Consider the following 24,657-nt stretch of genomic DNA (forward strand, 5'->3'; position numbering starts at 1 on the left):
AACAGGACAGATACAGAGAGAACAGAAATGACTATGAGCACAACAGCTGGCAAGATCAGAAGGTGAGCCCCACTAATATATCCACCTCTGACACATCATGCTTTTTCCCCACATTTTCAGTGAAACTGTTACCATCAAGCACCTGGAGATTTTGTAGCATTTTTTGTAGCAGACTGTTACATATAATTTTATATGCCTTCAACAAATGTGAATTAGTAATAGCTGAAAAAAGAGCAATCTTTCAGAGTGTGTCATCAATACACTGCTTGAATATCTAATTAGGAAATAATGACCTTGGCTGTGAGTTACAGTAAGTTGCAGTGGAAAGAGACCTTAGGCAAAAAAGTAGATTGTTAAAACTTTCTGTTGTAAACAACTGTTTTGCCTTTTCCCTCAGTTACAGCTGTGTGGTTTCTGCAAGCTTTGGACTACTAGCTTTTCAGATTTTATGATTAGAATTAAAATGCCTAGATACACACAACTATGTCATCTATCATTTTCATTATGTAAAGGATTTTGTGAATTGTGCCAAAGAACAGATTGATTTGTGGTACATGAATAGTTGAAATACACGCTTGGTATACTACAGCTAAAATCTAAATATATGTACATGCAAATACTGACTAAAATATAAACAAAAAAGCAGAGGTTTTCTTTCAAAAACACATACACTATCCTTCCAGATTTTCTACCTTCCCTGTTTTCTGAAGGTAACTGGCACAGTAGAGTCTAGCATGTCATACATGTTTGAGCTAAATAGTTATGCAAAGTATCCATTTAAATATTATAAGCTAAGGTAGGGCCAAAGTAATTGTATAACTTCATATTTCCTGGGGAGTTCACTCTAAGCATTTATCTTGAACTAAAGTAAAAATAAATACAACATGTGGTAATGTAACATATAATCATATACTAACTATATTATTATAATAATCAGAAAAAAATATTTTGCCTTTCCAAGCATAATATTGAATGTAGATCAAAACATGTTTTGATCTTTTATTCTAAAAACTAAAATCTTCTTTCAACTGCAGTGTCACTTACCTTGAAAAGTAAAACATTAAAATATAGGAAATCTGTATGTCATTAATGAACAAACTAAATCAGGTAAATTGAAGATATGGAATTCAACCTTGTAAGTATTCAATCAGAGATGTTTGCCAAATATGAAAAGATTTATAATTCAGGCTATCCATTCAAAATGGGGACAGCAGTATTTTAGAAGATGGAAATGATGAAAACATTGTGTCATAGCTGGATATACAAAAGTATATAATCAGTTGCCAAAAAACCAAGCCTATCACTGTCAAACACTAGGTGATTTTTCACATACCAGAAGGATTTTCATTTTCCAACACACTCTATATTTTTATCTAGAGATAACATTGTACTTAGGAACAGATTTGAGTTCACAAGAGTAAACATAGAAAGCCAAAAAAATAGCAATTCTTCTGCTGAACTGATGAGATTATTACTGAAATATCCCACTAATTCCAGCAGAGAAATGCATTGGCTTCACAAGTTGTCAAATTTAAGCCGCAACGTCCTTTTCTGAGAAATCAAAGATGTTTTGGTATGGTTTTAAGATGGTGACTCCAGAAAACTCATCCCTGTTACAAAGGAGTCAGAGGTGATAAGAATTCACAAAGCATTTTCAAAGGTGGACCCACAGGTGTAGATAATGCTTGCTAAATGCCACAAAAAGGTAGAAATCTAGGTCAAACAGTTCAATTAGCCAAAAAACTGGACAGGCAACACAGGTCACTGCAAGAGTTCAGGGATTAAACAATCATAATAAGGGCCTCTTTTTATGGACTTAACAAACAGTAACTTGTTACTGTAATTAGAAAAAATCTAGTGCATCCTTGTTGATCTCTATACTACTTTGCTAAATATTAATTTTAAATCACTCTTCAGACTGGCTAGACTATATTCAGTTAATCAGCACTGAGTGCTGCCTGTTTATGATCATGTCCATGATGTTCAGTTCCCTTTCTTGCAGAGAGCTCCTCAGTGCCAAATACTAGTGTCCATCTGCAGTCACTCCATGGTATATGGGTCTCCATATGAAAATAGAAAGTTGTATTGTAACTCAAGGGGAGGAGCAGACCTGACTTCTGGAGAAGAGACACTCTGAACTGGTAGAGCAGGAGCAGAATATTGCAGGATCAGCACTGCAAGCCCAAGCCAGTGTAGCCATGCAGCATCTCTCTGATATAGCTGGACAAGAGCCAAGGTAAAACAAAACCGAGAAATACTGGACCCTTAAATTCATTAGACCCGTCTCCCGACTCTGTCTTCTATGTCACGTGCTCCTGGGCCTCTGCTTCTGCACCTGAGCCTGCTAAGGCTCCCTGCAGTACTGTCAGACTAATAACTAATGCACATTTCACTGACAAAAACTGCAGTGGCATCATCAAGTGTTCCCAAGGCCATCAGTATCTTTCTCTGGAGTATCTTATGCTGGCAAAGGAATAAATACTGTTCTGACTGGACTCTACACATCTGTCAGTGTAATGGCATCAAATGATTTGGAAGCAATAACTATTCCTCCATCGGAGCAAGCAAACAGAGCCCCTGTGCTTCTCCTCTTGATCTTTTTGTTTGCAATCCCCTCATTTTTGAGATGATGTCACTGCCCTCCTTGCGTACTATCATCTGGGGAACCTACTGATAGTTGTTGTTGTTGAGTCATCTCACCAATTGCAGCAATGATATGGGAATATGATCTGCTTTTAACAACAAAAGCAGCTGGAAATACGTGCTGATTCAATGACAGCTATCTATAGCAAAATGAATCCTTGAATACCACCAAAAACTTTTCAGATCTCTTACCAGTATCATTTTACATTTTTTTTTTGCAACCTAACACCTTACAGATACCTGTTTATTAATCACTAAAAGTAAGGAAGAAGAAAACTAGCTAGTGTTGTCAAGTTTTAAATGTGACAAAAGGTAACTAAAGTAAATATTTCGGATAACCACATTAAAAAATTACAGAGTTGAAAGCATTTCATTTACATTTATGAACTCTTCTTTTTGGCAAATTTGAAAAAAAAAAAAAACAAAACAACAAAAACAAAACCAGAATTACCTGCACTTTCATGGACATACAACTCCAGGGTATTTTATATATTTTATATATTTTATATATTCAAACCTAAGCAAATGTTGAACTGAAATCTATAGAAGAACTATTTTAATTACAAACTTAAAATGCAACTCTTCCAGAAAATTAAATCCTCATACTCCCCAATTCATCATAAAACTGAAAAAGCTGCTTATAAGAGAAAATTATGAAAGAAGAGAATTTTAACCTTTCACAATTCACAACTAAGGAAATATTCCTGCATGGGAAAATCAGGATTGACAATAGTAACTTTATAGCTTATTTTAATGCTGGATTTTTTGTTACTTGATTCATGAAACAAACCAAATACTGTATGTAGAACTACTTTTTTTTTTTTTTTAATTCTTGTGCTAGATTCAGATCCTTTGGCAGCTTAGAAATATTTTGAACGACCACCACTTGAGAACTTCAAAGCTTGGCTTAAAACAAACCTACAAAATTAGGAAGACACATCAAGCTTTTAAGCACTACTATGTATGTTCACTCTTAATAAAAAGTTTGCTAGCAAGGACTTTCCTGTGAGGAGAAAGGTTGCAGTTCCTCAGCACTAAGTTTGAAGTGTTATATTTAAGACACAAGAGCAGATCTGAAAATCTTTCTGACATAAGGTATCGTGCTGATATTCTCTAAGCTGCTCTAGCACTACAGGAATAATCTATCAAGCTTGATTGGATGGGTAATTTGAATTTATTTTTCACTTTAATAATGCTTTCAAAAGCCCTTCTCCCAAAAGAAAATATACACAGATGTGAAGATTGATAAGTGGACAGTGCTTCCACTGAATTACAGAGTTGTCTCAGTATGACTGTTGTTCTCAGAAATACACTCAAACCCAGATGCTCGTGTTTGCTGGGCTGAATCCTAAACATCTTCCTGTCCTCTGAATAGCTTCTTTATAGGGAAATCTAGGAAAGTAACAAGAGAATGAGACTCGAGAATATATGGGATTCATGCAGTGTCTTCATATAAGGGAGAAAACCAGAAAAACCTCAACAGAGACTTGGCCTTTTAGATATGTTCACACTGCAAGTTTGACATGGGTTGCAACAGATCTGCACTCTCAAGATCGTCTAACACATGCATGTACACTGCTATGTTCCTTTTGATTTTGAATTCCCTGTTCAATGTGTGTTCATTCTTCTCTAGCCAGTCACATTAGCAGTACAGCAAATTGTCTGCTCCAGAAGGAAAGAGAGAGGTAGAAACTTAGAAAGAATACGGAAAGCACTTTGGCAAACCCACCCATCAGTAAATTCTAGTGTGGGTTCATATTCAGGTGATACTACACTCCTCTCATGCTTCCCAAGGCATCCACAAAAACTACAAAGTTGTATTTGAAACGTACAGGAGTGCTAACAAGGGAGCTCAAGTCATGCAAACAACACAGATACATTAGTAATAGTCCAAGCTACAGAGCCAAGAGCTCAGGATACAGAATTAATTAACATGTGGAAGATCAAGTCTTGATCTTATTAAAGAGAGCTGTCTAAGTGGCTACATGGGTTATGAAACTGGCACTAATGACGATTAGACCACAAGGAGAAAAGATTTTTCCCTAGACTGAAATGAAGCTGTAATGCAAAATGAATTTGAGAACACTTCCCTTCCTTACTTCAAACTAACAGATGGAATAATCACATTAGGAGATTAGTTAAAAAATTAACTGTCTTTTCTCCAAGCAGTATTTAACCTGCTATTCTACTACTGTTACCTTGCTTGTTCCAGGAGGATGACCTGTACAATACATGCTTATGACATAAATAAAAGTGAAAGAGATTTAACCAAATGCCCTTAATTCAAAGCAGAAAATTGATTTGGAGTACAGGAACAAATCAATGTTTCCAGGTTCAAGTCTCCTAATATTACTGTGAAACTTACTAAGACAACTATCCAAGCACTGTCAGAATCACTAGTTTTTATTAACTGCCTGCTCCTTTAAAAAAAAAAAAAAAAAAAAGAAGAATTGATTTGAACAATGTTGAAAAGTTTTCTAAGCAATAACAGAGAAAGCGAACAGTATAGGAAGAAAAGGTCTCTTATTCAAGAGGTGAAATACAGAGGTCAATCTACAGCTTGTATGGGATACTGGGATGGTAAGGACTCATATATCTGGAACATGGAAAAATGAAAAGTCATTAACATATCTTTGTGTGTCATCATGTCTAGTAAGTCTCTTGTGCCCCATTCTGGTAACTCACCATAGTCTCTGCAAACATACTTGGAAACTGAAACATGTTGCTTCTCGGATGGAAGCTTTTCTCTAGAGATCTAGTCTCTTGACAGAAACCACTAACTTCCGTGGTAAATTAAAAAGACAGTTTGGACTTCTAAAGGAGAAAACAGCAAACCTCAGTGCAACCAAAATTAACAGTATAAAAAACTGTCCATTACCTTAAAAAAAAAAAAAAGCCAAACACTGAACAAGACCCTGGTCTCTCCAAGGACAGAGCAACACCTTTTTAGGTACAAGCGTGAAAACTCTGAGCTGGCTCACAACAGACAGAAGTAGCACTTAATCTTCACAGATATTCTACAGCTAGTGGGTTTTCATTTTGGTTTATTTTAAATTATTATTACGGACTGTATACTGTAATGGATATGTTTGTCCCTCAATAGGACAGTCTTGATTCATGCAAAGGAACAGCTGAGGAAGCCCTGAGGAGGCTCATGTACAGCAAAAGTCTGGGGAAAACAGATGTGGAGGGACGTATGCATATGTAGGCCTACATTTGTGCATGGATAAGTAGGGAAAAAGTTCACGGTTATACAAGGAAAGAAGCCTTCAATGCAGGATTTTTTTTCCTTCATGTCTGAGAGAAGAAGAAATCAATAACAAGAAGTCTCACTGTTTTAATTACCAAATTTGACAGCATCCTGAGTTAAGAAACAAATCTTATTCTAGTGTTGCACTTCAATTGTGCCCACTTCAATTGTGTGTTCTCAGACACAGTTGTATGAGAATGAGACATATCTTAACAATCAGTATTTTTGGAGACTCCAAAAATAAAGTTGTCCTACTGAATTCTCAGAAGAATAGTTCCAGCTGGCAGATGTCCTTGTACATAAAGGTATTCCTACTACTGGAAACGGAAAGGGGTTAGTGTGAGCCCTCAAAGACTCCAATATTTTGGGGATAAGGAATATACATGCTGCAACAAGCCTTTTCTTCCCCCACAGAATTACAGAAGAGGACAAGAGTTCATTAAGACCCCATGTGGAAATGGTAATACACCACTGCCTCTCACAGTGCTGACTTGACCAGCCTCAGCTGCTGTATCCATCAGCCTGCTCTGTGCCAGGAGCCCCAGTTAGGCAAAGGCCTATGTTCTCTGTCCTGGCTTGAGCTTAATTACTATGCCTGCTTACAGCCCTGCGCTCATCTCCAGGATGGACCTCAGACCTGTGTTGTTTGTACCTTTGTCCTGAGTCTTGTCTCCAGCTCATATCCTTTTGATCCTGACTGGAGCCCCTGGATAGACCCAGGCCCTGGGTGATAATTCATCACCCAGGCACACAGTGTGACTCTTAGGAATGTCCTGTGCAGGGCTAAGAGTTGGACTTCATGATCCTTGTGTGTCCCTTTCAACTCAGCATATTCTATGATTCTGTGATTTGTCACATCTGGCACTGCTGGTGGGTCCTACAACCAGCCCCCAGCTTTGCCCACACTGCTCAGGCCCCATGGCACCAGGTTGGGTGTGGGCACTGCCTGTGCTGGTGGCATCCTCAGGTCCCTTCTTGTCCTCCCTCATGGAGAAACCCTGCTCATGCTGCTGCTCAACAGTATCAGACAAACACATTTCAAAAGAGGAAATCACTATTTTTAACCAAGTATTTCTTACTATTTTAAGACTGACAGTCTGATCCAAACTCACCTCAGTAAAGAGGACTCTCATCTCTCAATAAAGAGCACTGTATCAAAAACTAGTCTTCAAAGTTTTCTCCAGTCTCTACACAGAGAAAACAACTTGACTCCAACATGGTGTTGGTTCTGAAAGTTGCCATAGCCAGACTAGTAAGGCAAATCTGATAAAATTAACACAGCAAATCACAGTGAGTAATACGTGTCTTGTTTTTCATTGGTTACATTTTTGTATTTTCAGAAACTGCGAGTGCTGCTGCTTTTCTAAAGCTATGCTTTAACTTTCAAACCCAGAATAGTAACCAAAAACGTCACCTACAATACACAGGTGGAGAGGCTGGGGAAGAGGAAAGAGGAAGAGAAAGACAGGAAAGTATAAAATTACAAAAAAATGTAATTCAGGAGAGACAGGAGAGGAGGTAATATAACATAGATTGAGATATTAGTTAATTTAGGTGTCTTATACACCTGATTTGTTTGTTTCAGGCTTTCAGAATGCTTATCAAGTCATATTTGACTTTATTCTCCATGAAATAAATATAATTTTGTCATTTCTAGTATTTTTTAGATTATTTTATGGTATAAAACACATATTCCATTGACCTGAGAACAGCAATAACCACTAAGCGAAGCAATTGGTGCTTGTAAACTATCAGGTCCAGAAGAAAAGGTTTTCCTAATGCAACATCTTAAGGAGATGTTAATTGTCTGCAGTTTGATCAATTTGGGAAATAACTGTTTTTTCAAAACCCAGTATGAAAATACATCTGTTCAAAGTACACTAAAAAGAATTTTCAAATGATTGCTACTCTCATAAGCCACCTATGCCTAATACCCTACAGTACCCTTATTGTATTAACCTCTCTAATTAGGGTAGCAGTAACCTGTTATCAGAAATAGCAATACATTCTGCCATCTTAAATTCACTACTACAAGTCAAAAGACATACGAACAAGACCATAGCTCAATTAGCTTACCACCTTGACAACATTTACAACTAGAAAGATATTATAACATTAGATTGCGATAAATTTCAGTGGAAAAGGAAAATTTATAACATCTGAAAACTCAGCTCAGACATGGTCAAATGTAAAAGAATGCTTTGCTCATTTTTAATCACAAAAAGCATTTTCGTGGGCACAAACAAGATGTCAACAGGAAAGCCAATAAGGGAAAGAATTTGGATCACTTAAAGTAACTGCACCAGAAAAGCTCATATCCAGACTTCAAAAACAATCCATGCATGAAAATGCAGTTTAAAAAGTTATTATAATTCAGCAATATGACAAAACATCACCCATATATTTACCAAAAATCAGAGGAAGAAAAAGCAGCCAGACTAAAATTTGAACTGGTATTCTGACCTAAATAGCACACTATGTTTTACAGCAAATTATTAAGGCCACATTACTTAAAGACAAGGAAGCAAGAAAGATGATAGTAGCAAAACTCTTCTACGAAATGTTTATGAATGTGCAAATCTAAACTCAAAGTGAGGGAAGATCCACCACATTTTTTTTCTCTACGCAGCAAATTCACACCCACCTGGAATGCCTAGAACAATGCATTTTAAATCTTGCCATCAGGGAAATTTCTATACAACTTGGAGAAGATAGAAAAATCAGAAGAGGACTTGTGTGGGATTTCTTTTGTTCTTGCTGTTTTGTTATTTATTTTTTTTTTGTAAACTAACAAAATGGGACGTTACCAAGTGGAGTTGAGAAAAGGAAAGTATCAAGGTAAGGGAGATTAAAATAGAATTCCTCAAAATAGGAATACAGAACAGAAGCTTGTGGTCTTACGGGGAAATTGCTGATTGATAGGAGAGAGTAGCTTGTTCAAACAAAGAAAAGAATAAATATATACAGGATATCTCCTGATCTTTAAACATATTAGAGGGGCACGACAGAAGTAACTATATCTAATTTAGTAATCAATACATCTGGGCTGACAATCACATCAGATGGATCTTAATGACATTTACAGATCTTAATGAGCTACTAACAATATTCCTGAACTACCATCTTAGAAATCAAAAGACCATGGGGAAAAAAACCTCTCTCTATACTCTTTTCTTCTCATATCCAAAGAAGCAGGGATTCATTTTCCAGAAAGAATATAATTTCATGTCTTTCACTATTCAAAAGTGGTCATCCTGCCTCCTTCTGTGTAGCTGAGGAGTAATACACTAGGCCTGCAGAAAGATATAAATGGAATTCCTCAGCAGTACTGTATGTTTTATAAATTTTGAAGATTCTTACCCTGTATTGATGGAAATTATTTCTATCAGTGGATTCTTCCTAATCTTTGGCAAATCCAGTCGTGCTCCCCCCAGACGTTTTCCATTATCCTTTTTCTGACCCAGCAGTCTCACAGAATGACCTTCAAATGAAGCAAAAAAATGCAGTCAATACAAAGAACAAGTCCCATCATATTTGTTTTGATTTGCTCTTCTTTAGAAGTAGTGTTTATACTTCAAAGATTGAAAATGAGAATGAGATGTAATAATCTATTTCCACCAACTGGAGCATTTAAAAAGAGACACTGACAGGTAAAATACAAGATCTTAAAACGAACAAATTATTTCATCCAATTATCTTTTCACACTTGCATTTTCTGTTTTAGCCGATTAAAATGATCTAAGCAGTTTCATTTTCAGATTCTCTAGCAAATATCAACATAGAAGTAATATTTAAATGGCAGGATTAAAATATTTTTCCCAAAAATTTCACTCAAACCTAAATTAGTAGGTAATAAGCATCTAAATACTTTTTGAGCTTGTAATATGGAGAACCAACACATTTCAAAGGTATCTGACCGTGTAAGTCTGAGGGAAAGTGCTGTGAAGCATATCCTGACAACATGTCCATGGTTAAGCTGATTACCAAGATTTGAGCATATTCCTCCCCACACCAAGACAACTGTAGGTCAGAAAACTGCCTCACAACTCCTTTCCTGAAACCAGTAAAATACAGAGAGTAAAATACAAATAATTTCACCAACTGCCTACAACAGTACATAAGTCATACCACAACAAGACCTATATTTAAAGAGCACAAATGACAGGGTTTGCTGATATTCAGAAGGAGGAACTAATAATGAAGACTCAAAACAATTGTGTATATTATTGCAGCGCATACTATAAATATAAGACATATCATTTACTGCACAAAGCCTAGAATAGGCAGATGAGAGACAGCAAGGGAAAGCTAATGCTTTCCTGAATGGAGTTGGAAAGTAACCACTACTTGCAGGGAAGGAGCAAGAGAAAGCATGTATTTGTTGAAAACTTTTTGATAGCTACAGCTACAATCCCTCAAATCTTTCAGAGAAGAAAAATTTCCCCTAAAACAGGAGAGGGATGAGAGGATTGTATGCAACTATGAAGTTACAAGTTGAGCTACATCCACCATAGCAAAGTCTATAAACAAATCAATTAAAACCTGTGTTCAACCAAAGTTCCTAACTTACATTACTAACAGCTATTTACAAAATTAATTCCTTCATCAGCCAAAGCCTTTCTTCACTGCCTGTTGTGAGAAGTCAAAAATTATTTTTTTAATAACATAGCATTCATACTCTGAATTTATTTCTGTGATATGGCAATGACAGCCTGCATGAAAACTACTAGTATACCATCTTTCTCAGGCTTTTTTAAGATACACAAAAATTCTCAATCAAATACATGACCTAATGAAGAAGTGAGCAGTGACCTGACAGCATAATGGTTAATACCAACAGTAGACATAACACTTAATACTGATAGGACACATCATAATGTCAACACGAAATAAAAGGCATAACTTCTGCAGTTGCATTTGACAAAAATTTCATTATATCCTGCTGTGAATTTAGTAATATGGTATTTATCCTATTAATATTTGTTAACTTATTCACTTCTACCTTTTCCTAACAACAATAGCAATATCTTTGTCTCACAATACATTCAGTTATTTCCCAATCTAATGCTTACCTGAGGAGTTGCAAGCATGGCACCATTTTATTTACTTGTGTAACAAAAGTTACTGCATTATGTAAAATGTAAGAATTAAACTAGAAGCAGAGAACATGTCTTTTTGTATTTCTTAATAGAGTGGTTTACTTGGTATAAACCAGTTTGTCCATTTTTAAAATATTCAACTACATTACTATATTAAAACTGTATTTGGATTTATGGCTGAAAATACAGTGGAACAATTCACAGTAATTAAATATTACTTAAAACAATTGGGCTTAACAGCAAGTTACCCAAAATTTAAAATTCATACACTTAGAACTGGGGTCAAACCACCATTCTTAAGTTTAAAAAACAAAACCAAACCAACAAACCACAAAACCAACCTGCCACCTCCCCCCCACAAGTAACATCTCAGAGCACAGAATCAGTGAGGCTTCACTTCCACACACCCTCACAGCTAACAGCCATGTGAGTTACTGCTCTCTAATAAGAATACAGCTCATGCTCTCCCTTTTTCATACTGGGAGTATTAATCAAACGGGCAAACTTTTTCATGGAACTTCTGAAAAAAAGTGTGTCCTTCAGCCTACAAAACTTGTCATAAGTCTGTTTGAAATTTGTCAAAGGACGAAAAACTTGTAAGGAGGGAGGGAATGGAAACAATGACAGATTTGTGCAGGAGGCACAAGTTTATAATCTATCTCTTCTTAGGAAATCAGGTAAAAAAAAAAATAAAGACAAACCACTACTGTAGCCTAAAAAATCTTGTTCAAAAGCACTGCTTCTATCTTCTTACAGATCTTTGTCCTTCAGATGCTAAATAAGTTACCATATACATCAGGGAGAAAAACAACAACAACAAACCAACCAACCAAAAAACCTTAGAACATTCTACACAGCAAACATAGCTCACAGGGAGTATAAGACCCAGCCTCTCCTACCTTCAGAAACTTCCTTTATTCAGGAGAGAAATCCCTGCTCTGTGACCATCTCCCAAGTGATTCACTAAACGCTAACATCCACCCCAACCCCACTCCTGAGCTCAGGAAATCCATGGTCTGGCAATCAAATATGGCAGCTTATTTTCACATGAAATACATTTCCCATATTCCTACTTTTCAACATCAGAATGACACTGACATTCAAGTTAATATGAGGCTTGCAAGACCTGTGTGGAACTTGGGAATAACAACATCTCTGCACTTTTCGGTCCAGACACCAGAGGCTAAAAAAAAGCAGTACTGGGAGATGACTTTCAGCAGAGAGTTTAAAGCTTCCAAAAAGCAAACAGCACATGCCCATCCAACTACTGTGACCTCTTTGCAGACACATTCAATTTTTTAATTTTTTTTAAGAAAAAAACCCACTCAGTTACAGTATTTGTGACCTTAAATCCTTTTTCTCCTACTCCATACAAGGACTATTTTGTTTCATTTTAAGTAATCACTAAAGCATCTGTTTACAGAATTGTTGCTATTAATAAAACACAACTTGATAAACACAGAATCATACTGTAGATCTTTTTTTTCCCCTCATATTTATTTCAAGAAAACTTAAAAATAAGTATTTTGTCGTCTTCAATAAGGAAATGGCTAAGTAACATTTTTTTATATTCTCTAGCCAGCACTATTAAGGCCACACTAAGATCAAGCGTAACAGAAAAAGCAGTAATTTTAAATCTCATTTATAACCTCCTTTCAAAGCTTAGAATGGGGTAAAACACTGCAATTAAGCTCTACTTCCAAAGCATTTTATCTGATTAAGTTACCTTCTCTCTGACATTACAGGTTGGATAACTTACCTAAGCAAAACAGGTGTCACAAACTTAAAAGGAGTCTTTCTTCTTATGTTTGTTTTGTTTCTTTCCTTTTCCTTTCAGTTTTGAAAGAAACATTTCTGAAATCTGAGTTAATCACAAGTCTACCACCATAACGACGAGTGCTCCACCTCAGATATCAAACAAACAACACACCTTTTTTGATGGCTCACTGGATGATGCAAACTTTGAAACACAGCTTAATGACAAAGAGAGCTAGTCAGGTTAGATATGAGAGCCTAAACAGCCTAGGTATATAAACCTCTTCTGCTATAAAAATAACTTTTCTACTTCCACATAGTCTAACTGCAGACAAAATTTCCCTAAGGAAAAAAAAACAAAAAACAAAAACAAACAAACAAACAAAAAAACACAACAAAAAAAAACCTCAGAAAAACTCCACAAACAAACAAACAAAAAAAAGCACAAAAAAGAAACCACAAATAACAAACAAAACAAACAAAAAATTGTTTAGGTCATGATTCAGAGTAAATTTTCACTAATTAGTAGATAATTAATACAGATTACTACACAGCAGTACTAACCAAGTCCAACAAGGACAGTTACAGAGCAGAATCACTCATAGCAAGTGTAAATGAAATCAACCTAGAAACAATTAAAAAAATAAATCAGAGCTCTCTAGTTTTCAGAACTCTTTAAAATTAAACTCATCTTTACATAGAAGTCAGTGGATGTAATTCATATCACTTGGCGCTGTCTGGAAAAACGATGAGGTTGGAATGAATTAATCAGGATATTAAATCCTATTGTTAGCCTAAAAGAGGGCATTCAAATGTGTCTAGCTTGATAAATCAGTGTGCAGAATGAAAATATTTTCGAGGTATTTTTTTTTACTTGCTAAAAAGGACATCAAAAAGTAACACAGCATTAATGGCATGTATGTCTTTAATCATGGATGCATGTGCTTCAGGACTGTGATGGAGAATGCCCGATCCTGACATACAAATATATGAAGGGAACAGGCAATGGAATTTCTCTGCCATAAGATCATAACATGAAATGTCCTGTGTACCTCAGCCTACCATCAGACCCACCACCTAGAACCACAGAAGCATGCTAATGGCATTAGAGCAAATAGATTCAAATTGGATTGGTATTTTCCTAGTTTATTACAAGAATAAGTGGCTGGATTATTCATCCTTAGTTAACTTTAACTGACTATCAGTGTTGTATCAGATATTAATATAATCAGCTTCACTCTGTCCATAGGCTGCACCCCTCAATTGCTGCTGGGAAATAGTATCTGGTTGGACAATGGAAGAGGGCATCCACTGAGGATCCCTCCCCATCCCTGCACACCCCGCTGGAGCTACAAGTGTACCTCTGAAACACAACTCCAGCCAGACGCAGAGCTCTCTTAACTATTAACTTCAAAGTTCTGTGCAGATATCTCGAGCAGTTCAAAAACATGAGTTTAAAGAAAATCCTCAAAGATGCAGGAAACCCCAGCCTTGGCAGCAAAAATTTCTATTGTTTTCTGCTCGTTCTGTTACCCATTCTTTCCTTTTCCCAGTTACATCATGATGCTTAGAGGTTATTCACCATTTCCTGAAAGACACTTTTTTCCTCACAACACGGCTGCCAATGCACTGTTCTATACTTCCCTGATGTCTCTCACCAACCTGTCTGATCTTCTACAGCATCTTCAGGGAAAAGGATTAAGCACTATTTCATGTACTCTTGCACACATTTCCTTCCACCGTTATTTGCTTCTAATGAATAGAGAGTTTCCTTTCCTCAAGGCTAGCACTGCTAAAAATGGCACATGGGAGCAGTGTGGCTAAGGAAAGTAAAGCTATATGAAGGGAAAACAAAGTAGTAAATTTCTTCAAAGAAAAACAAAAGGAAGAAGTGTAAAGAAGAAGCAAAAGCAGTGATAAAAACTCAAAGGAGCATCAAGCAAATATAAAAGGTGAAAAGGATTAGAAGTAACAAGAGAAAAGAGAGTCAAGAAGATCAAAATAAAAATATGTGTAAAGGCAGAAGAGGCAAATCAGGAGCTATTACAAAATTTGAATACTGGATTTATTTCCAGAGTTATGCTCTTCTAGCTCTGTAACTACTGGGTAAAACCAACCTTCTAAACAATTATTTTGGATTTTCTGGCAGGACTAACAGAAAAAAATACCATCTGAAATAAAAGGATGCAACACAAATTGCCTAACACACTCTACAGCTAAGCCAGGCTGTTAATCATATTTGAGCCTAAACCTCTTTAATTTGGAGGTGCTTTAAACTCAGACTTGATAAGCTTGTAGAGAACAGGTAGGCTTAGAGCCCATGCCGTGGTCTGTCTCTGATGGAAGAAGCCCACGTGTAGCAAGGGCAGACCATAAGCTCCTCTCCCATCTTTTCTCCCTGCCCTGCAGCACAAACAAGCTGTCCCACAGCAGACATGACTGATTTCAAAGGAATTCCCAAACTCCCCAGAGCAATCACAAGCTGCCAGATACACACAAGTGCGAAAACAAGGACACTAATTGGTTTAGGACTTTGCTGTGTGGATGCTCCCACCCAAACCAACCCCAGCTGGCCAGCAGCATGTTGGCATCCCTGAGTGTCATCAGTGGGATTTCCTGGCTCAAGTACAGGAAGCAAAGAAAAGCCAAACCTAACTGCAAGGTACCTGGCCTGCTCCTGGCCAAGCAGCTAATATAAATTATTCCTCTTCTAGATCAGTGAAGATGGGAATATACTGTAACAGTCAGACTGCTTCAACTGGTTTAGGAAGGAACTGGGTCCACTACAAGACAAGGAATAATTCAGACTAAGGCTGTCAGAATTACTGATCTTTCCCTGAGTGGCACGGTAGCATGTCTTGGGCCAGGCAACCAATCCCATCAGAATGCCAGTAGAGGGTGGTATGTTTGATCCAGTCTCTGCAATTCAAATTTTTTCATAAAAAGATTGCCTTCCACCCTCTACCAACTTAAAAAGCTTCACAGAAATGTGCAGGTATTACTAAGCATACAGCACGTATGTTACGAGCTTGAAATGCTGACAACTGCTAAGCACTGCACTTGGAATTAGCATCCAACAATAATATTGTTTCAGAAGACTCCAGAATGTGTCATACAGGTGACAATAGAAGCTTTTTAAAATTCATTGTATGTAATTTCAAAAACAAGATATTCAGAAGAAAAGTTCTGCAGGTGGCCCAGATTGCTAAAATTCATACATCACTTTCTCTCTATTAAACATACAATACCTCTTTATTCTTGGTATGTCTTTAATGTATGATTCAATCAAAACAATATCTGTAAGCATTAAAACCATACTGTACAACAAGTAAAACAGAAAAACAGAAAACTATTAATGAGGAATTACTGTCCATACAAAAATTTCACCAAGTTAAATGAAGAATATAAGTATTCAAGAAACACATGAAATGCCCTATAAAGACACTATTCCTTTTTTCAGGATTCAATAGCTTCCCCTACTTATTTTGAGATCATATGATGTTATTGTCTTTCTGCAAGAGTGACTGAACGATACATCTCCTCTGAACTCAAAATGCCGGCTACCATTCTACATCTCGGAAGGACAATACTAAGAATCGACTACAGGAAGAGTTCCCCTGACCCTCTGTCCTCACCTTTCTGTGAAGAAATGCATTTGATTATGATCAAAGATTCTGCTCAAAACCTCAGGAGATCCTGGAGAGAAACTTTCAAGGGAAAAGACATTTTGAATCAGATGAAACAGGCTGCGTTCTGAGGAAAGGTAATGCTGAAAGGAGGATTGTCAGAGCCAGCTGCAGCAGCTCAAGTAACCTGCCTAATGTTTTGGGGGGTACAGGTTGAACAAACCAAATTTAGCCTTAGAGCTGAACTTCACTCAGTTGAACTTAGCACTGTATGCAAAAACAAGCTTTTATTAAATTCCACTGGTTTAAACGAGGTACTCTTCACATTTACGAGCCACAATGACTCTAACAGAGCTAAACCTAGCTGAGTCTAACCAATGTGAATAGGACAGAAAAACAGGGATGCTGTAAGATGGTCATTCATTGAAAGCATGGAAAAGAGCACATACAGGTCAGGAAGAAAAGGCATCTTTCCTGTGCAAATCACAGGTTCACTTAACGATGACCAATCACAATTTTGCTACTGAGATTTTCAGTCTGTTTCCCCTCAACTGCTTGTTTTCTTCTTCTGTGGCACTATTTATCTCCCATTCAGTTTCTGTGAACTACTTACAAAATAAAGTCACAACAATGACCATCATAACAGAGATAGTCAGCTCTATTGTTTTATAAGCTAAATCAATGAAATCATTACACTGAGAAAAATAATTACAAAACCTATCTAAAACCCTGGATCATCTCACACATCTAATAGTCACTGCATGCCCAAAAGCATTTGAACAGGCACAGCAAAAACAGCAATAAACTGTGTTGTAAGAACAGAAACCAATTGATGGCAACAGAAATCTCTTGCCCCAGCAGGTAAGATTTTAATGTTGAGCCACGCAATTACTGTTGTTCTATAAAAAGCAATTAAAATCTGTCTTTGCAGAGGCAGTTTCCTCACAACTAATGTATATTCCTCATCATGCTCTACTGTTTTGTTTTTGTTTTTTTTTATTACAGTCTACAAAGCTAAACTCCCAAAATTAATACTGGTACAGATAATGGTATTACTATTTTGAACTCATTTCTTCAGTACATTGCACTATTAGTAAGTAATCAGAAAGGGCAACTGAAATGCAAGCTAGTGCTCTCACTGAAGCATCCGGCTGCACAAAAACACTTTCACTTAAAAGCCATACAGTGGAACACCTTCCAGACAGGTCCTTCATAAGCCAATGCTTGTTGTCGCAGTAGTTCTTAAATAATAGAAGAAAACAAAATGATACTGGTTTCAGTAGTGACAATCTTTCTACTCATAACGCTATTTCCATAAATGTTTCCATATTTGTTTAAAAAGGAATAACTCCAAAATTTCCAATCTAGGGTCAGGGGGTGACATGTACCACATGATGCTGTTAACCTCAGTGATTAATATGTACACATGAGTGATGATAAATCTTTTAACCACAGTCATGTCACCAAGTTACTGACACTGTAGCTCTATATATTGCCTATTGAAAACCTGATTTTATCCCCTCCACTTCTTTTAATCTGTCAAACACAGACAGCCCCTAGCATAAGTTCATAGAATCACAGAATGTTAAGGGGTTGGAATGGACCTTAAGGATCATCTAGTCCCAAACCCCTGTCATGGGCAGGGGCATGTCCAACTACACCAGGTTGCTCATGGCCTTATCTAACCTGCTCTTGAACACAGTGTTTCTGGTTAGTACCTTTACTTTTCCACAGTCTCAGTTTAAAAGGCAATTCTGCCTCCTAGAAATAGTGTTACAGATGTGGCACTGCTCACGGAGTGTGTGGATGGGGCTGCAGGGGCCTCTGCGAGGAGAGGCAAGGACTGCCAAGCACCAGACACAGCTGGATCCAGCTGGCTCCAAGAGCCCGGCCACAGGGCACAGCTGAGCCCCACAGCCATTGGAGGTATAAGAAAGGGAAAAACTCTGCCTGGCAGCAAGTAAAAGAAGTGTGAGGGACAGCCCTGTGAGCACCAAGGTGGGCGAAGGAGGAGGTGGTGGCCCAAGCACCCCATTAGGTTCCTCTGCAGCCTTTAGAAGAGCCTGTGGAAAGCACATGCTGGAGCAGGGTTTCTGGCAGTAACTACACGTGGCCCGTGGGGGACCCACACTGGAGCAGCCTGTTCCTGAAAGACTGCACCCCATGCAGAGGACCCACACAGTTCTTGGATGACCACATGGGAATGCCCCAGGCTGGAGCAAGGGAACAGTGTGGGGAGGCAGAAGCAGCTGAGAGAAGCTGTTATGGGCTGACCACAGCCCCCATTCCCTGTCCCTCCGTGCCACTCATGGGGGAGGAGATAGAGGAGTCTGGGATGAGAGAGTGAAGCTGAGCCTGGGAAGAAGAGGGGTGGGGGAAGCTAGCTCTGGTTTTCTCCTCTGTTTCTCACCACTCTATTTTTAATTGGCAATAAATTAAATTAATTTCCCCCAAGTCAAGTCTGTTTTCCCCGTGATGGTAACTGGCAAGTGATCTTCTTGTCCTTATCATGACCCAAAACTTAGTCCATCTTATTTTCTCCCCCGCCCTGTTGAGGAGAGGGAGCAAGAGTGGTTGGGTGGGGGTCTGAAAGCCAGCCAAGGTCCCACCACACAGTGAAATAAATAAAACAACCCATCCCAAACTCTCCCCCCCTTTCTGTGTCCTTTCAAATGAGATAGAAACAGAAACAGATTCAATGAGGCCACTACCCTCCCTCTCACCCTCCTGAAGCTGCACTTTGGCACAAACAGTCAGTTTCCTGACTGGGAGCCAAATGATACTTTTCCTCAAATAGGAACTCCTGACTCTTCCAATTTTTATTCTTCATTTGGCCTGTCATCAGCTTGTTAAGTCAACGCTACTCTTCCCACAATTACAGAAATTGAAAAGAGACTATCTACTGTAATCAGCAGATTATAGTGAAATCAAAAACCATACACAAATATTTAATATGCTGGCATTCAAACACATACATATATACACATACTCACTAAGGTAGATAATCCAGTATACATTCTACACATTAGCTTATATATAATATAGGTACCATTTATCTGCTCATTCTCATACAGACAGACACTGCAACTATCAGCAATCCATAATTACTAACCACATGAAGACAATTTAACAGTTTAGTAAATACTGGTTAATGTTTAAACTGAGAATGGATGTGCAACTTCACCAGACAGGTCAACGTGACTGAAATCAAGAAAGGTTATGCTAAGTATAAAAGGTTCAACCCTGAAGTAATTTCCTTTGGTTGTTTTTTATAATCAGGTCTAATGGCCCATTGTAAAACTATGTTTTATAGACACAATGTGGACTAAACTCAATTCAACCTGCGTCCTTCATCTCCCTAAGGCCTAAGCTAAAAGGAGACTGTACACAAATACTCTTGGTTCCATGCCTTCCACCCCCACAAAGCTTTAATAACATGGGATTTGAGAGTATGTCTAGAAAGGAAAGGGGAAGACCCATATCTCTGAAGACCTAAATTCAAAGCCAAGAAAACAGGAATTTCTGCATTTAGCAGTTAACATTTCTTCTTTAAAATACCGAACAAATGTATTATCTTGCCTACTGTAAATTGTTTATAGCCAAGCTTGTACACACACAGTGATTTTTCTTTAAAAAAAGCTTTTAGAGTGGTTAATAAAATGCTGACTTGAGCAATCACCGTAAAGATATTCTGTGGCTCCCATCAGACAAATCTTCAGTTTATTAGAGCATACTATAGAGACTGATCAGCCCAAACAGCTTTTTCGCTCTGCACAGAAATTTTACTAAATAATGGAACATACATCAATTATAACCCTGTTTTCTCATAGCTCACCAACACCACAGCTCCTTAGCAATACTTTCCTAACATACTACATCATCATAACACATAACTGGAAAAGTAAGTACATGAGTGGGAATTGGTGCCCTAATGTTGCAAAAACTGCTGTAATCCAGTCTTAAAATCTGGGTGATGTGCAGATGAAGCAAGGTTTACTAAACTGTTAAATCAGAACCTTGCATGATGAAACCATTCCGTTAATCAGGAACACACACTGGCTACACAATTGTGCCTGTCACTTAGAGAAACCCAGTTCTGAGACTGAGATTGAATTAATTTGTCTAGCTACTCACAGGCAGTATAGAGGTTTCAGATTATAAATTACAATGTGATATGAAAAGTAGTTGAAGATGCCTCTAGTTAAAATATATCTTGGGACACAGTAAAATATTAATTAGATATGACCTGCATACAAATACTGCACTGCTATTAAAGACTGCTTCTGGAAGTGACACTTTACCTGACAATTTACTTGATAATTAGGATATTTCACAGATTCAATTCAAGACCTGTGATAAAAGTCAGGATGACATAAAAATGAGAAATCCTTGAGTCTCTTAAAAATTCTGTCTCTCTTTCGGTTGTTAATGCAATAACGAACATGCACATTCTTGTTCATTTTCTGACAAGGAAGGATAAAAAAAAGACAAAGTCACAGAAAAAGTGTTTATCAGAATTATCTCAATGGAGAGTTGGGAACTGACAATTATGCTATCTTTACACAGATGAGGTAAAGACCACCACGAAGATGTACTTCTTTAAACTATCTCTTGACCCAGCAGAATGACACTTTTTAACAGGTTTTCCTGACAATGCCCTCAAGACTAAGAAATAAAGCTAGAAGAAACCCATTTGTATTTCATATAGAGATCTAAATAATTCCAAGAAATCAGTTTTGTTTGGGAGTACAGTAAGCTTTCAACCAAATGCAACAGGGAAGCCATTTTCATGAAAAACTAAAAAGATGACTAATAGGAAAATAAAAAGTAAGGGAAAACATTCTTTCTACAAAGTTTCCCTTTTTGTAAACCATGCACTATAAAATTCAAGCATCCAAGAAAAAAAAACCTAAGGTACCCCTCAAGAAATGGGAACCCAGGGAAAGCCAGACTTTTAGACTTAATACTGGCCACTTTGGAATCTGGACAGAAAATCCAGACAACTCAGTTAGGCTGACCAGTCTAGAGAGACAGCTGCCTTACAGAGTGCAGACACTATGAAGTTCACACTTATTCAATTTAAATACTCAGTCAAAACATTTTTTAAACTTTCAATATATAATATTTTTTAAGCTTTCAATATATACATGGCCACATCACAGGAGAATACCACCTTGGCAAACTTCAGATTTTCCTTAAAAAAAAAAAAAATTTGAAGAAAATTGTATCATTCAGCTATGAATGATATCCAACTTAAAACTCACTGCTCTAAGCTGGCTCTGAATTTGGAATTTGTATTTAATCCTTTGTCCCACGTCACCTCCATCTCCTGAACCCATTAGTGTCTTCAGAAGCTGTTACTAATGACGTAGACTCATGAAGACAGAGGGTTACATTTAATTTGGTCTTACATTAATTTAATCTTCTACCATGTGTCTATTTTATATTATAAAATATTCTTAATCAACAGTCCTGTTATCTACAGCATTTTACTTCACTTGGATAATGAAAGTTCATGATTAGACTCTTTCCATAAAACAGTAAAAAAGAGTTTCACATTCTTCTCCATTAGTAGATGATTCCCAAATACATAAATTAATGCCTCTTCTTTAAATAATTTTAAATTAAAGAAACATAAGTAAAACCTCCTATTTTTACCGTTGACTCTTACAAAAGTAAGCCATTATCATATGCTATGACCTCTGTGAATTTGTTGATTTCCTTTCCTGTAGATTTATTGTCACAGATGGATTACAGCTGGAAGTGACCTCTGGAGATCATCTTTTCCAACCCCCTCACTCAAGCAGAGCCACTTAGAGCCAGATCCCCACGACCATGCCCAGACAGTTTTTTGACACATCCAGAACAGTACCTCCCTTGGTAAGCTGAGCCAATGCTCAGTCATCCTCCCAGTCAAAAAGTGTTTCCTGGTGTTCAGAGGGAACTTCCCATGTTTCAGGTTGTGCCTATTGCCTCTGGTCCTGTCACTGGCCACCACTGAAAACAACCTGCCTCCATCCTCTTTGCACCCTCTCATCAGGTATTTATGTGCATTCTTATGATCCCCCCCAAGCCTTCTCTTCTCCAGGATGAACATCCCCAGTGTTCTCAGGCTCTTCTTTGAGGAGAAAGGCCTCAGTCTCTTAACCATATCTGTTGGATTCTCTCCAGTATGTCCATGTCTCTCTCACACTGGGGAGCCATTTTTATTTGTTTTTTTCCAATAAAACTTCAGAAATCCTGTGTTCCACTACCTTTTGGGAAATCTCTGATGGAATTGGCACTATGTATGGAATTCAACAGTCCACTTTCTCCTTTTAACTCAAATTACTTCTAGTTAGCTAGAAAGGAACCAAAATCTTTCCAAAAAATCATGCTTTTTGAAGTTTAAATGTTTCTCAGTGTGTCTATGAACCTTATTTTCTAGAATTGTATCAATGATTAAAATGCAATCTAAAAATCCATTCCGTGAAAATCATTATTTTAACAGCTGCTCTAGATTATTTATAATCTTTATATTTATATAATATTCAGTCACAACAACCTGAGTAATTATGTTATCAAAAAGCAGTAATATCTGGAGTCAGTATAAATATTACAAAGCCCATTTTTGAAAAGGGAGGGCATGCTGACCTAGGATATCATCTTACTCCCTTAAGGATAAATAAATTTCAAGAAAAAAACAGATAGGGATCTGAAATACTGTGATGTTGTAAAAATCATGAAGCATCCTCATTTCCTACACATTGTCATAAATACCATTATGTTTCTGGGAAAACAGTTTGGCTTGTTAAATAACAAACATGAATATGTTGAATGTATTTCTGCTTTGTTTGTATGGTACAGTAGGTTTTACCCAAAAAATCAAATGGCATTAGTTAAGGACAAACTTGAAAAAGTTTTGGTTGGGAGTACATAAGAGTACAGGTTTCACTTCTGAAAACATTCAAAGCAACATGACTCTCAAGGCCTTCAAGCCACAAGCTCTAGAAGCCTTAGACCACACTACACAATTTCTTGATAGTAGCTTTTTTTTTCCATTTACAATTTTGTACTGCTCTAAATCTGTTGTAGTTCAAAAACATCAAACTCCAGCATTAAAGTTACAGACAATGTCTTGTGGATTAGACACTTGTTTATATTGAAAGTACAGCCAATTAAACTAAACCTTGTAATTTAAAGCTTCATGGAACAGTAATTTTTATGGTCTGATAACTAATGGAGACAAACTTAGGTAACCCAGAAAGACCCAGACAAATATATTTATTTAATAGCAAATGTTTACTAGTCAGGCTGCAGAAACAATACTCTTTTTTCTCTCCTTCACTGCAAAGTACTAAGTGTACACACACATGAAGACAGCCAGAGAGGAATGCAATTATAAAGGACATTAAACCAGAAGATAATTTATCTGTCCTGCTGAGGAAAGTTTAGGGAAGTAAGCCAAAACATCGGAAAAGAAGAAAACACTAGAGAACTAAACAAAAGAAAGTAGACATATAACACTGAATTAAGATAGTGCAGGAGCTTTATACAATACCCTACACCCACCTACACTTAAAATGAATCCACAGAGTTCCTGACAGAAAACATCCCTGAAATTATCACTTACACAAAGCAACATGACAAAGTATAGCATTGTAAAAACTAGAGAATTTTAGCTAGAGAAGAAAGTAAGCATTAGGTTGATAAAGAACATACCAGCAGCACTTCTGCTAGCTAACATGTTTCAGGCTAGCTGCAATTATTTCAAGTGTGATGCTTACCTTTAATAGTTTCTTCCACAACTTCTACTACGCGATCTATCTGCTGAACCTAAAAAAAGTCAGAAGGCAAATATCTAAGTAGTCAACAAATGGACATACTTTTATATAAACTCTTCTTTAAAAAAGTGTGTCTTTCTGGACTAAGGGGAAGTAAAGAGTTTTGGGCTGTGTTTTTAGCCAGGTTTTTTTTCTGTGCGTCTTGGTCCATCTGCCAAAAGTAACTTTAAAACTCACCATCTAATTTAAACCAATTTTTTTCCTCAAAAATAACAAGGTCTCATAATTTTGGCAAAAATCATCAAATCACTAGACAAGAGTGACCTAAGAAAAGAGTTCAGGCCTTAACTGCTGTTCATGGTCTGTGAAAGGCAGTGGTCACCCTCAAAGAGACCCTAAGTGCTCCCTCACCCCACCCTCCACATCAAAATAGGAGATGGTAGAGAATATAACAAGAAGCTAACTAAGGATATTGTCAGGGCAGACTACAGGGGAGAAAATCAAGGAAGTACTGCAGGGAA

At 37.3% G+C, this 24,657-nt stretch overlaps 1 protein-coding gene across 1 annotated transcript in view; it reads right to left on the reverse strand.

The window, feature by feature from the left end:
• CDKAL1 (CDK5 regulatory subunit associated protein 1 like 1) overlaps positions 1–24,657 on the reverse strand; it is a 408,038-nt gene that overhangs the window by 246,275 nt on the left and 137,106 nt on the right. Inside the window, exons 6-7 of the mRNA XM_018077689.2 lie at positions 24,140–24,188; positions 9,254–9,374 (exon numbers count right to left, since the gene is read on the reverse strand). Coding sequence (XP_017933178.1) covers positions 9,254–9,374; positions 24,140–24,188 — 170 coding nt within the window. The remainder of the gene's footprint in view (positions 1–9,253; positions 9,375–24,139; positions 24,189–24,657) is intronic.

Source organism: Manacus vitellinus, unplaced genomic scaffold, assembly GCF_001715985.3.
Source record: "Manacus vitellinus isolate BGI_N305 unplaced genomic scaffold, ASM171598v3 scaffold_39_pilon, whole genome shotgun sequence".
Lineage (NCBI taxonomy): Eukaryota > Metazoa > Chordata > Aves > Passeriformes > Pipridae > Manacus > Manacus vitellinus.